The sequence below is a fragment of the Lipotes vexillifer genome, unplaced genomic scaffold (assembly GCF_000442215.2).
Source record: "Lipotes vexillifer unplaced genomic scaffold, Lipotes_vexillifer_v1.1 scaffold253, whole genome shotgun sequence".
NCBI classification, from domain to species: Eukaryota; Metazoa; Chordata; class Mammalia; order Artiodactyla; family Lipotidae; genus Lipotes; species Lipotes vexillifer.
In genome coordinates, this window is record NW_006780322.1 from 430,533 (window position 1) to 442,474 (window position 11,942).

Sequence of the window (11,942 nt, forward strand, 5' to 3'; positions counted from 1 at the left end):
GTGGGATCTTCCCGAAACGGGGCACGAACCCGCGTCTCCTGCATCGGCAGGCGGACTCTCAAGCACTGCGCCACCAGGGAAGCCCCATCTCTCGCTTCTTGATGGGACTTAGTCAATGGGGCTCCCCACCCAGCCCCCAAACTGGGCTTTCCCCACATTCTGGAGCCGAGTGACCCTCCTTTCACAGATTTTTCTCTAGCCCAAGAAAAGTGTGAAAAAAGCATGTGACTGGCAAAGCTAAGAGCGTCCTATGTTTCTGACCCCTAACACAGCCTTTTTTGACCAAGGGGCATGGGGTCTTATCTTGGTAGAGGGCTCCACTTTGGCACAGAGCCCTTCAGCACGACATCTAGTACCTTACAGTATAGGCCACACTGAGTTCCACCCGAGTGACAGTCCTCCCCCAAGGAGCACTTTGGAAGAACCCCTCTGCAGCAGGCTCACAGCCCCAAATGGCCTGAGATTAGACAGAGGCATGGTTCTCAGGTGCAGCTCTCCAAGGGAAGACGCACTTTCCTCCCAACACCTGGAGTCCTAGAGACGGCAGCCGGTAGGGATGTACATACTCTCTTCCATGCGCAAAGGCTGCTGGGCCCAACAGCCCTCAGGAGTAGGTGAGATGTGCTCACCTCGGTAGCGATAGAGTGCATTCCAGAGAAACTGTGCAGCCACCAGGGGCCGTTCGATGAATATGGTCTCCCCCTTCTGGAACAGCTGTGTGGCAAACAACCCCTTTCCCTAAGAGGGCAGAGAAGAATAGGATGGCCATAAGAAGAGACAGAGGACATAGCTTCAAGGGCTCCTCACCCCCACGTGCTTCCCTCTCGTCAGAGGCCTCTGCCTCAGGAGGGTTCATGGAGCATGGTCGGTACCCTCCATAACTGCCTCCTCTGGAAATGCAGCTCTGCCCAGTTTCAGTCGCACTTCTACCAGCCTGTCCAGAGCAGAGGGCCTGGGATGGGAAGACAGCCACCACATCAGCCATGTCAGACTAATCAGAGGAGACTTTTTAGGATGGCCAGAGCAGGGCCAAGGTTCACAGCAGGCTGGAGCCTCCAGTACCAGGAACTGGTACAGGGCGGCCTTCTCTGAGTCACCCACATGCCCCTCCAGGATCCTGGTCGTGATGCTGCTCCTCAGGGCTGCAGAGAAATCCTACACCACGGGAGGGAGAGGCCTATGCAGGAGAATATGCCCTTCTTCCCTGGTCAGCTGGGTACTCACAGCATCTAGCATACATAGTACCTGGTATCCAACAAGTTCTCAGGTGTTACACTGAAAGGAATGACTAATCCTAGCACCAGTCCTAATGCTAACTTGCTGTGAAACTTTGAGCCAGTTGCTTCACTGTTTTGCATCTGTTTACCATGTGAAAAGTGGGTATTATAATAATACCTACCAGGTAGTTTCCAGGATGCAGTGATATAGCACAGGTGAAGGAATTTCATGAACTCTAGCTCCTTACTACTCAAAGTGAAGTGATGGACTGGGCAGCATGGGTATTGCCTGGGAGATGTTAGAAATGCAGAATCTCAGGCCCCACTCCACACCTGCTGAATCAAAATCTGCATTGTTAAAATCAGCTGCAGATGCCCAGGCAATTCATATGCACATTAAATGAGAAATACTGGTCTAAAGCACTGTGGATATGTACAGGATGAAGGATGAGAAAACTGTTGAATTGCCATCTCTCAAATGTGCAAAGGGACGCAGGAGACAGCTTCAGAACCTAGGCAGTTACTGGCCCAGCTGGGCACTTTCTCCCACTATACAGAGTGGTGCCCCTGCCAACAGTGAACTGTCATGAAAAGAGAGAGAAAGGAAATGATTGACACAGCAGTGAAATGTCCTGTCACGTTGCCTCCTGGGTAGCTCCCGGTTTCCTTCTAGCACTGGCACTCTGGATAGACAGGGGCACCTCCCAAAATCAGAGCAGCAGGATGTAAAGACCTGGACAGGCCCTGAGCACCCCGTGAGCCACACATCTCAATCCTGTGAATAACTCTGGGAGCTCTAATATGGTACAGTGGGGCAGCTGGAACAAAACCACTGGCAAAGCCATGGATGCAGCCTGGTTGTCTTTCTATAAGCCCACCTCCATGCCTAGTAGCCCCTGGGACCCACCCAGCAAAATGAAAACCTGGCCTTCCTCTGTGGGACAACAAGATATGAACAGCTATCCACATTACTTCTGACAATCTCAAATCTCAATATTGAATAAATATTGATCTCTTTCTCCCTCCTTCTGGAGGACCAAATGTAGGAAATATTTAGTAAAGCAAAGGGAAGAATCAGAGCTGTTCCTCTATGAAACCACTTATCCCCCAAACATATAAAGTATTTCAAGAAAAACAACTCTAATTCATATTACCAAGAAGACTGGAGAGAATGGAACCTGAATGGAAAGGGTACAAACTATGCAAAGTTTATCTCCAATTTGAAAAGTTCAAGTTTAAAAAAAAAAAGATTGTACCAAAAAATCTAAGACTATGTAGTAAATTAATTCTTTATTAAATTATTTTCTAGACAAATATCAAGTGCCAAAAGTGAATTCAAAAGGAAGAAAGCCAAGACAGACTTGCAATGCCAATACCTGCCTGATGTGCATTAGTACAGCATCCCGGTTGACATCTACCATATTTGGTCAGGTTTCTGTTTTGACTGGTCATGTCCCTGGCATAGCAATTGGTAAAATTTTGGAAATCATTCCTGCGAATATCCACAGAGGCAATAGAGAAAGTGGTCAAAAACTACCCCCATGTGAGACCCCTAGTCTATATGGTTTCATGAGCGAGCTCTCTCAAACCAAATAAGTAATTGTGCTATTTAAATTATTCAATAACAGAGAAAAAATGGAAAGCTTCTCTATTAAAAAACAAACAAGCATAATTTTGATGTGGTAACCTAAGGAAGATACCATAAAGGAAAAAAAAAATCACAAACTAATCTCACTTGATGAATGTAGAGGCAAAAAGCCCAGGATAAGCCATCTTGTCACCAGGTCTGGGTATGGTGATTCTTCTGCAGCAGCAGATCAGTTGTAGGCATGAAGAGAGAAGCCAGCTCATTCTTCCAGAGCTGGAGTTTTGATAGAAGGCTAGGACAGGACAGTTGGGCAAGGAAAGTGGCTGAAGTGATGAAGTAAGAGGGAAGAAGTAAAACAAGGAGGGGCCTGAGAGATAGGGGTGAAGTGAAAGTAAAGGTGAATATCTCTGCAGGCTAGGAGCGACGGAACTGAGACACCATCAAACTGTGAGCCAATGAAGAGCACTGGAGGCCTTGGGGTGGAGATGGAGTTGTGGGCAGCTGAGGAGGCCAAGGATATGGGAGCTGATTTACCACGGGAAGAGAGGAACGCTCCAGATGCCTCTGGAGTGAAAAGAGGACAATGGAAGGTTGGGTTCGGAAACTGGATGAGTAGGATGATGTTGAGAGCAGGAGACAGATGACTAGAAGGCTGACATCTAGGGCAAAGACCAAGGATACACACAGCCACTACACATGACAAACTGTTCAACCTCATTAGTAAACAAATATAAATGAGAGCAAAGCGATATCATTTTGCACAAATCAACCAGCAAAGATATCCAAGAAAGAAAATAATCAGTGCTGGTGAGAACAAAAGGATGTGTGCACAGACAATGAGCTCCAATATCTTTGACCTCAGGGATAAAAAACAAGATACAACATAAGGGTCCATAAATGAGCAGTTGTTGAGTGAACAGTGGTCCTCCCATGAAACAGACTATTACTCAACTCTTAAAAATTAATACGTAGCATTATTGATATTGAAATATTTACTGCTGCATCAAAAAGTAGTTTCTAAAAATAGTTTTAATATGCACATATTTGCACAAATATAGATTCTGAGTGTTTTACCTTCTCTTTTCTTACATGCGCTTTTTTTTCTACAATGAACTTCTAAAACACGATAATAAAACAACAAAATGTCACCCTCTTGATTTAAACCCTTCAGTGCTACTACGGGCTTCGGTCCAAACTCCTTAACACTCCAAGCCCCTTCGTGAAGCGTCCTGGCCTTTTCCCTCAACCCCCGCCCAAATCTCACTCAGAAAGTTCCCTGAGGACCCAGGCCTTTTTGTACTGCAGCTCCCCCTGCCCAGCACTTCCCGCCCACAGCTCCCAGGACCCAGCAGTAATGTCCCCCGGCCTGGCGCTCCCCGGCCCCACTGGCGGAAAGGCCCGGTTCCACGGGGGCAGGTGACGCGCACGGAAACTCAGCGGGCTCGGGCCCACCGCATGACCGCCCCGGAACCCTGCGCGCGGGGACAGGTAGCCCCCGGGCCCCGAGCCGGGAACGGGCCGCAGCGCCCGAGCGGCAGAGGAGCCTCTAGATTCCAGGCATGGGGTCCGGTGGGGCTGTCTCCAAGGCCGGGCCGGGTTGGGGGACGCCGGCACGGTCCGCCGCGGCCTCACCTTGGCGCTGCTCACGAAGCGGACTTCCACGGCTACCTGGGCTCGGCCCGCCACGCCCACGCAGAAGGAGAACACGTCGCACATGGAGGCCGCCATCTTGGGCGTACCTCCGACTGCTGACCCTTGACCCCGCCTCGACCGGAGAGGCCCCGCCCCTCACTGGCCCCGACCCCAGCGTGAGTGTCCCCGAGGCTGCGAGGGTTTGCGCGCTAGCCGGTCTTAATTTGGATCTTTTTGGTTTATGTATCTGTACGTTAAGTAGTTCGTTTACTGGGTGTAGCTGGGCCTGCCTTTGCGCAGTTTTGCCTCTGTCTCTATCTTCGTGGCTAGTACCAGAGCTTGTGTGTGCGTGTAGTTTTGATCTGTGTACCTGTATCCGAGTTCACGTTTGTGTCTGTTGTCCCTGCCACCCAGTGGTCCGTCTTGAGTAAAGCGCTCTCTGGACCTTGTCATGGGGTGGGACAGCAACGGGCTGACTTACTGCTATCCTCGCTGGCCCTCAACCTGAAGGGAAGAACTAGCTTACCCCACCTATCCATCCTACAAAGTCCGGCGCAAGATTTCCTATTTCCGTAGGCAGTCTGGCAGCGGGACAGACTGTCCTACGAAAGATCAAGCTGGACATGTGTCTTCCTCAGACTCTTCAGGGTGTAGGGACCTTGTAGCCTGGGGGTGCTGGAGGGTCTAAGAACCCGTGAAATTGTATGTAGAAGTGAGTCTGCAGATTCTCATTGTCCTGACAACAGGAGAGGGACCTATTCTCTTGTTCAGGACTGACCTGAACATTTGTCCCCACAGCCAGGCCTGACCACCATGTCTCAGTTTGTTCCCTCGTCCTCCAATTGATTCTGTGCTACTTAAAAAGGAACCTGTGTCTGCATCTGCTGCGGTCTCATGGTGACATTTAGGGATTTGATAGAGCCCAGTAACTGCTGAATAGGTCACTGCTGGTGATTTAAAAAAAAAAAAAAGTGAGCCGATGGTTCCTGGAAGAGGCAGATGTAGCTGTGTTCCTTTAATAGAGCTGACTGGGTCCAGCATTAGGAAGGATTTCCCGGAAGACAGGAACAGGAGGGTTCTTGAAGCTGGACCCTGGCCTCCCTCCAGCTGCAGCTTGGTCCTAGAGACGATGGTCAACTGCCTTGGCGGCAGGTGGTTTTCCAAGGCCACCCCTGCTCCCTGCTTTTCCTCCCTCCCTCAGAAAACTCTGGAGAGCAGTGTGGACCATGCCCTCTCTCACCACCAGGTGGCAGGGCAGTCCTCCTTCCACCAGTTCATCTCAACACCCAGAAGTCATTCTGTATTCTAAATGAATACCCTCAACGGAAGCCCGCCAGGGAATGTGGAGTGCTAGAGAAATTAGCTCTGGAAATATTGGTGGCAGGCTTCACAAGAGTAGGCTGTCGGCTACGCTTCCTGGAAAGAAACTGAGTAGATTCCTGGGAAGGAATGAGCCATGAGAACTGGTTATGAAGCAGGGGAATGATAATACAGCAGAGTTTATGACAAAATGCCAGTTTTGGCAAGGGCAGAGTTAAATCTCTCTGTATGAAGATGGATAGGGGGTCAAGTCAAGTAGCTAGACGGAAAAAGATGGTGTTCAGGGTAGCATGTCTGCTCCAAGGAGGCAGCTGGGCCTGAGCTCCTTCTGAGAGTGTTAACAGTTCAGACAAAATAAGAAAACTTTGGTAAATTCTGTGAGAGGAAATGGGCTAAATGGTCTGCCCTTCCTTCTTTGCTCTCAACTCCACCATCTCCAATGGGGAAGAGTCTTCTAGGCCCATATACTGATTCAAGGAGGACTTCTCTTGTCTACAGCCAGGCTAGGCAAAGATTAACCCCTGGAGAAGCCAGGGGTGAGGTATTACTCCCACAGATGAAGGGGACCTATAAGCCTTAATAGTTACTGCACACTTACTACTGAGCCTGGCACACTATAAGTGTTTTACAGACATCATCTCAGCCCTGGGAGGTCTACGTTATCAACATACCCATTATACAGGTGGGGAAAAAAACTTCAGAAGTTCGGTAACTTAGCCAAGGACACAGCTGAAGGCCGAAGTCTGTACCCATGACCATTTGCATTATTACAGCTCCCAGGGGTAGATATAGAAAAGGGGGGCCCCTGCTAGACAGTTCAGATTCCCCTGATGCCCTTTGACCTGACAAGCTCTTAAGAATTGGAACAGGGAGGTCCAGTTGGTGCCCCCAGGAAAAACTAGCCCAAACAGCTTGGGTTGAGCCTCTGTCCCAGTCCTCAGCTGTCCACTCCTGACTCTGCGTCTTCTCTCTGGATGGTGGTGTTGGAGCTGCTGGAGGGCTCATCTGGGGAGGCAGCCATGGCAGATGCAGCTGGCAGTCTCAGCCTTTGCTGCTTCTGATACTTAACCCTGCGGTTTTGGAACCAGACCCTCACCTGTAATTGAGGCAGTGAGAAGAGATCAGAATGTGACCAGCAGTTCCCACTGCTTCCCCCATTCCCACAGTCCCCACTCCTCTCTGGTCAAAATTTATTCTTCATTCCACTCATTCACTCAGCAAATATTTATTGAGCTCCTGTTATGAACTAGGCATCACCCTAGGTAACGGTGATAATAGTGAGCAGTAGAGGCATGATCTCTGCCCTCATGGAGCTCATAGTCCAGTGGAGGGAGACAAATAACAAACATGGAAACAAATGTATAAACACAAATGGGGGTATGAACAGGGGTTTGAACCTCCCTGAAGAACCAGCACTTAAGCTGAGGCTCAGAGGATGAGAGGCCAGCGCGATGGGGACAGAGAAAAAAGCAAGCCAGGGCAGGGGAACCAAGCTTGGAGCATCTGAGGACCAAAAAGGAGGACAGCATGGCAGGCACATCTGAGAGGGGAAAGCAAAGGAAGGGAAACTGTGAAGGCCATGGTTTAGAAGTGTCAACTTCGAGCTTTTAAGTGGGATGCAACACAGTCCTATTTACATGTCAAGTAAACTGCACATCTGGCAGTTGTGTGAAGAATGGATATAAACAGATTTGGGGAGACAGCTGGGGAGACTATTGCAGGGATCCAGTGAGAGCTGGGGCTGCACGCTCCCTTCCCTGTGTGATGAGAAAAACAGTCCCATTTGGAACTGGGGGCAATGGAGAGAAATGAAATGATTCCAGTTGTATTTTGGAGGTAGAAGTGAAAAGGCTAGCTGATGGATTGGAAGTGGGAGAGAAAGAGGAATCTAGGATGACTAAGTGTTTTGAGCAACTGGGTGGATGGTGGTGCCATGTGTGGGAAAAGGAAGAGATATGGGGAGAAAAAAAGATCAAGAATTGAGGTTCTGACTTAAGTTTAAAATGGCTACCCACGAGACATCCAAGTGGAGGCCTCAAGAAGGTAGTTAGATGTACAAGTCAGGAAAGAGAGGTGGGCTGAAGATAAAAATTAGGGAGTCATTAGCTTACAAATAGTATTTAAAACCCATGGGGATAGATTAAATCAGCTAGGGAGGAAAATTTGAGGTCACAAAGAGAAGAGTTGCCTACAAGGGCAACAAAGAAGAAAGGACCAAAAAGCCAGGAAAAACACCAAGAGAGTGTGGTGTCTGGAAGCCAAGAGAAGAGTGTATTTCATAAGAGGAGTGGTTGACTGTACTGAGTGGTGGAGTAAGATGAGGAAAGGAAAGCATCTGCTGACTTTGGCAACATGGAGGACATTAGAGACCTTGATGAGAAGGTTCAATGAAATGGCAGGTAAAGAATTCACATTGCAATGAGTTAAGGAGTAGATGGGAGGTGAGGACATATAGAGAACATAGCCAGTTCTTGACAGGTTTGCCTCTGAAAAGAGCAGAGAGATGATGCAGTAGCCAGAGGGGAATATGAGGTCAAGGGAATGTTTATTATTTTTAATATTTAGTCCCTTGAATACCTACTTAATTTCACTGTCAGCTCCTTATTTAGCATGGAGACATTACGTTATAAAGTTCTAGATTAACACCATGTGTTGTTTCCATAATGTGATTTCAAATAGGACTGTTTTTCTCATCATATAGGGAAGGGAGTGTGCCAGTGGTTAAGGCCTGTCTCCCCCATCGGCATGGCACAGAGGATGAAGGCCTATAAATTCCTCCCAGCCCCAACTCAGGGTCTTTGAGAGAGTAGTATCTGTCCCTAGGTGCAGCCCGGGCCCCACAGGAGTCCCTGCTCTCACCTGGTTCTCTGTAAGGTTGAGCTGGGCTGCCAGCTGGGCTCTCTTCTTCCCCACTAGATTGTGCTGTTTTGCAAACACTTTCTCCAACTCTTCCAACTGCTCCAAGTTAAATATGGTTCGGACCCTCTTTTGGGATCTCTCAGTGTCCTGAAGGTCCTGAGCTTGGGCCCAGTTGCGGGAACCCCAGAGGCCTAGGCAGTGAGCCAGCTCCAAGCCTGAAGAGCAATTAGCAGGAGGAGAGGTTAGCCAGTAACCCCCTAGCTTCTCATCTTAGAGGAGAGAGAACAAGCTCACAGCTCCACTGCCCTGTCTTACCCTTGGCCAGGTAACACAGCAAGAAGGCAGGGTGGGAAGAGACTGCACAGAAGTAAAACAAATGAGAAAGAAGGGACAGTGTTGTGAGACCGCTTCGGGCTCCATTATTCTTCAGGTGAGTGGCATAATCTTTGGCCCTAAGAGGAGCTGCCAAACCTCCATCTCTCCTTTCCTTTCCTTGGCTACTTCAGGAAAACCCTATGGGATGAGCAGAGAAGAGACCTGCTTCTGAACAAAGAGTGAGGGTTCATCCTTTTTGTTCATTCAACTTTTTGAATGTCTACTATGTTTCAGGCATGGTTCCAGGACAAAACAGAAAATCCCTAACAGTAAAAAAAGGCAAATAAGTAAAATATTGAGTATGTCAGAAAAGGATTAGCACTAGTGAGAAGAATAAAGCAGGGAAGAACAGGGTTAAGTGTGTGGGAGGGGGAGGGGGGATAGTTTGTATCTTTAGAAAGGTAGGCACCTCACTAAGTTGACACTTGAACAGGGCCACTATGTATAGCTTGTGCCCTGCACACAGGTACCCAGCTGAGAGGGTAAGTGGAGTCTGAAATTCTGACCACTCTCCGCAGGCCAATTCTTCCTGCCTGACAAGGTGTTGTGCCAGCTTGAAGTTAGGGGGTGACCTTTTCTAATGCACACAAGGGTGCTTTTCAGCTCATAGAGCTGTGGGCCAGCAGAGATGGAGATTGGTCTGCCAGGGGGCAGTACCTGAGTCATAACTCCAAGGAGTGAGGACGTGAGCCCTTGGGCTAGCTTGGAGGGAAGTGTTCCAGACAGAGGCCTGGCAAGTGCAGTGCTAAGACTGCTCAGCTCCCACTAGCCTTGGGGAGGCTCCAGGGCTGGCAAACGAAACTGCCCCAGTGAAGGGAGTGAGGCCTGGCTGCCCAAGACCCAAACCACTGGGCTCACCTGGCTTACCATAAACATAAGCATTAATAGCAAACTATGAAAAATAATCAGTGGGGCCAGATTTAAAATATGGTACATCCTTACAATGGACCATTCTGTGGCAAAGAAGCTCTGCATGGACTTACAAGGAAAAATCTCTGATTCACGGTCAGGTGAAAAGAGTAAGGTGCAGAGCAGTGTGTCTAGTATGGGGGTTAGAAGAATGTGTGTGTGTGTGTGTGTATGTATGTATATATGTATTTATTTTCACACATATATACGTGTGTGCAGGTATAAAATACCACTGGAAGAATAAAGAAACTGGTGTCTGGCTGCCTGCGGGGTGGGGAGAACCAGGTGGCTGGGGGACAGGAGTGGTAAAGGAAACTCTTCTCCATACTATATCTCAATTAACATTTTGAAGTTTGAACTGTGTGGATGTAATACCCATGCAAAAACTAACTTGAAAATAAGACAACCATATACAAAGTAGTAAACTGCAATTCAAACCTCAGGTGTGTGGGGATGTTAGAAAAAGGTGGCTTGGAGTGAGGGCTGTGGCTCTTATTCATGGCACGAATTTGGATGGGGTTGGGAGACCAGTGTTTCTCTCCCACATGGTTAGGAGAAATGCCAGCTGAAGGGAGTTGAGGAGATGCAGGATGGGGGGAACCCAGGAAGCAGGAACCAGGTAAGATTGTCTTACAAGGATCTTGGTATGGGTCAATAAGGCTTGCACTAACTTTGCTTCTGTTTTCCTTCATGGGAACTACGAGGATGCATGAACCAGAGAGCCAAAGATGGCAGAAACTCGTGTAGATGGATGTTAATGCTAGAGGCAGAAACTCGTGTAGATGGATGTTAAGTTACCTCAATGGTTAAAGTCTCGGTGGGATTTAAGTGACTGCGCTCCAGGGCCCAGGGCCCCAAGGTACCACTCTAAGAGCTATAAGCAAGCAGTCGCAGAGCCGTAATCGCGTCGGCTAACTCCCAACAGCTCCTCGCTGGAGGGTACCAGCGGCAGCATCCGCTTCTCTCGTCTAAGACCGGGCCCTGGGTTCGCGACGAGAGCCGCTTTGGGGAAGAGCCTGCGCCACCAAGCGTTATCCGAAGCGGGTGTGAGAGGGAGCAAGGGCCTCTACCAATCCCTCGTCCAGGGACGCGGGGCTGGGCCCTCTGCAGCCCTGCGCTGGCCCTAGTTGTCTTCCGAGACCCCTCTGGCCCGCCCTTACCTCCCGCTCCGCACCCGCCTCACCACACACACCTTCTCCCACCTCAGCGGCGGGGCAGGCCGCCTCCCACCCGGTCTGGGTCCCTCTCTCCGCCCGGTATCAACGGCAGGCTCAAGGGTCATAGTGTTTCCACCCACTCTAACCGTGTGTGGCTCTCAAACTCGGGGACTTCTCCTCTACCCTGTGCCCACCGTCGCGGCCGTCCGCCACCTCGTACCTGTGACGCCGAGGCCCTGGAGGCCGCAAAAGTGGGCGGCGCGCAGCCGCAGCACCGGGAGCTGGGGGCACCGCTGGTCGAGCCCCGCGCTCAGGTAGGCGGGCAGCCACGTCGCCTGGCACGCGCCGGGCAGAACCGGAGCGGGAGGCCGGGAGGGCGCGGTCCAGAGGTCCCCGGCAGCGCCGGCGGAGACAGACAGAGAGGAGATGGCGGGCGCACGGCGGTCGGGTCTGGCCAGGATGGCCTCGACAGAGAAGGAGGACTCGAGGCGTCCGGTTGCACGGGGTGGGCCTGGGCCTGCAGAGCGGCGCGGCAGCGCGGGGGACGCGGGCGCGGGAGACGCGGGCGCGGGAGAGCAGCTGGAGCGCGGGCGCTGGACCCGGGCGCCCGAGGTAGCGGGCGGCCGGCAGCCTCGCTGCCCGGGGCTGGGCATGGCGCGGCCCTTGCCCGGACGGGCGCACAAAGGGGAGCCGGGGGCCTCTGGGCTGTGTGGGCAGCGCGAGAAGCGAGTGAGGACACCTGCTTTAAATAAGGGAGTGAGCCTTGCTGTCCAGGAACGGCCGCAGCTGCCGGCGAGATCTCTTAAATTGGACAGGGCGGGGCCGGACTGGCCGGGCCTTTTCTTCCCGCAGCCCAGGCACCGCCTCCCGGGCGCAGCCAACCCC

General features: G+C 50.7%; 2 protein-coding genes across 2 annotated transcripts in view; both read right to left on the bottom strand.

The window, feature by feature from the left end:
• The window catches only part of SMYD5 (SMYD family member 5), a 12,074-nt gene extending 7,518 nt beyond the window's left edge, over positions 1–4,556 (bottom strand). The window contains exons 1-2 of the mRNA XM_007453372.1: positions 4,438–4,556; positions 630–738 (exon numbers count right to left, since the gene is read on the bottom strand). Coding sequence (XP_007453434.1) covers positions 630–738; positions 4,438–4,533 — 205 coding nt within the window. The 5' untranslated portion in view covers positions 4,534–4,556. The remainder of the gene's footprint in view (positions 1–629; positions 739–4,437) is intronic.
• Positions 4,557–6,694: 2,138 nt separating this feature from the next.
• NOTO (notochord homeobox) lies at positions 6,695–11,710 on the bottom strand. The gene is made up of 3 exons (XM_007453425.1): positions 11,278–11,710; positions 8,617–8,831; positions 6,695–6,853 (listed from the first exon to the last, which is right to left on the bottom strand). Exons 1-3 carry the CDS (start codon positions 11,708–11,710, stop codon positions 6,695–6,697), a joined length of 807 nt encoding a protein of 268 aa, XP_007453487.1.
• Between the last annotated feature and the right edge of the window lie 232 nt (positions 11,711–11,942).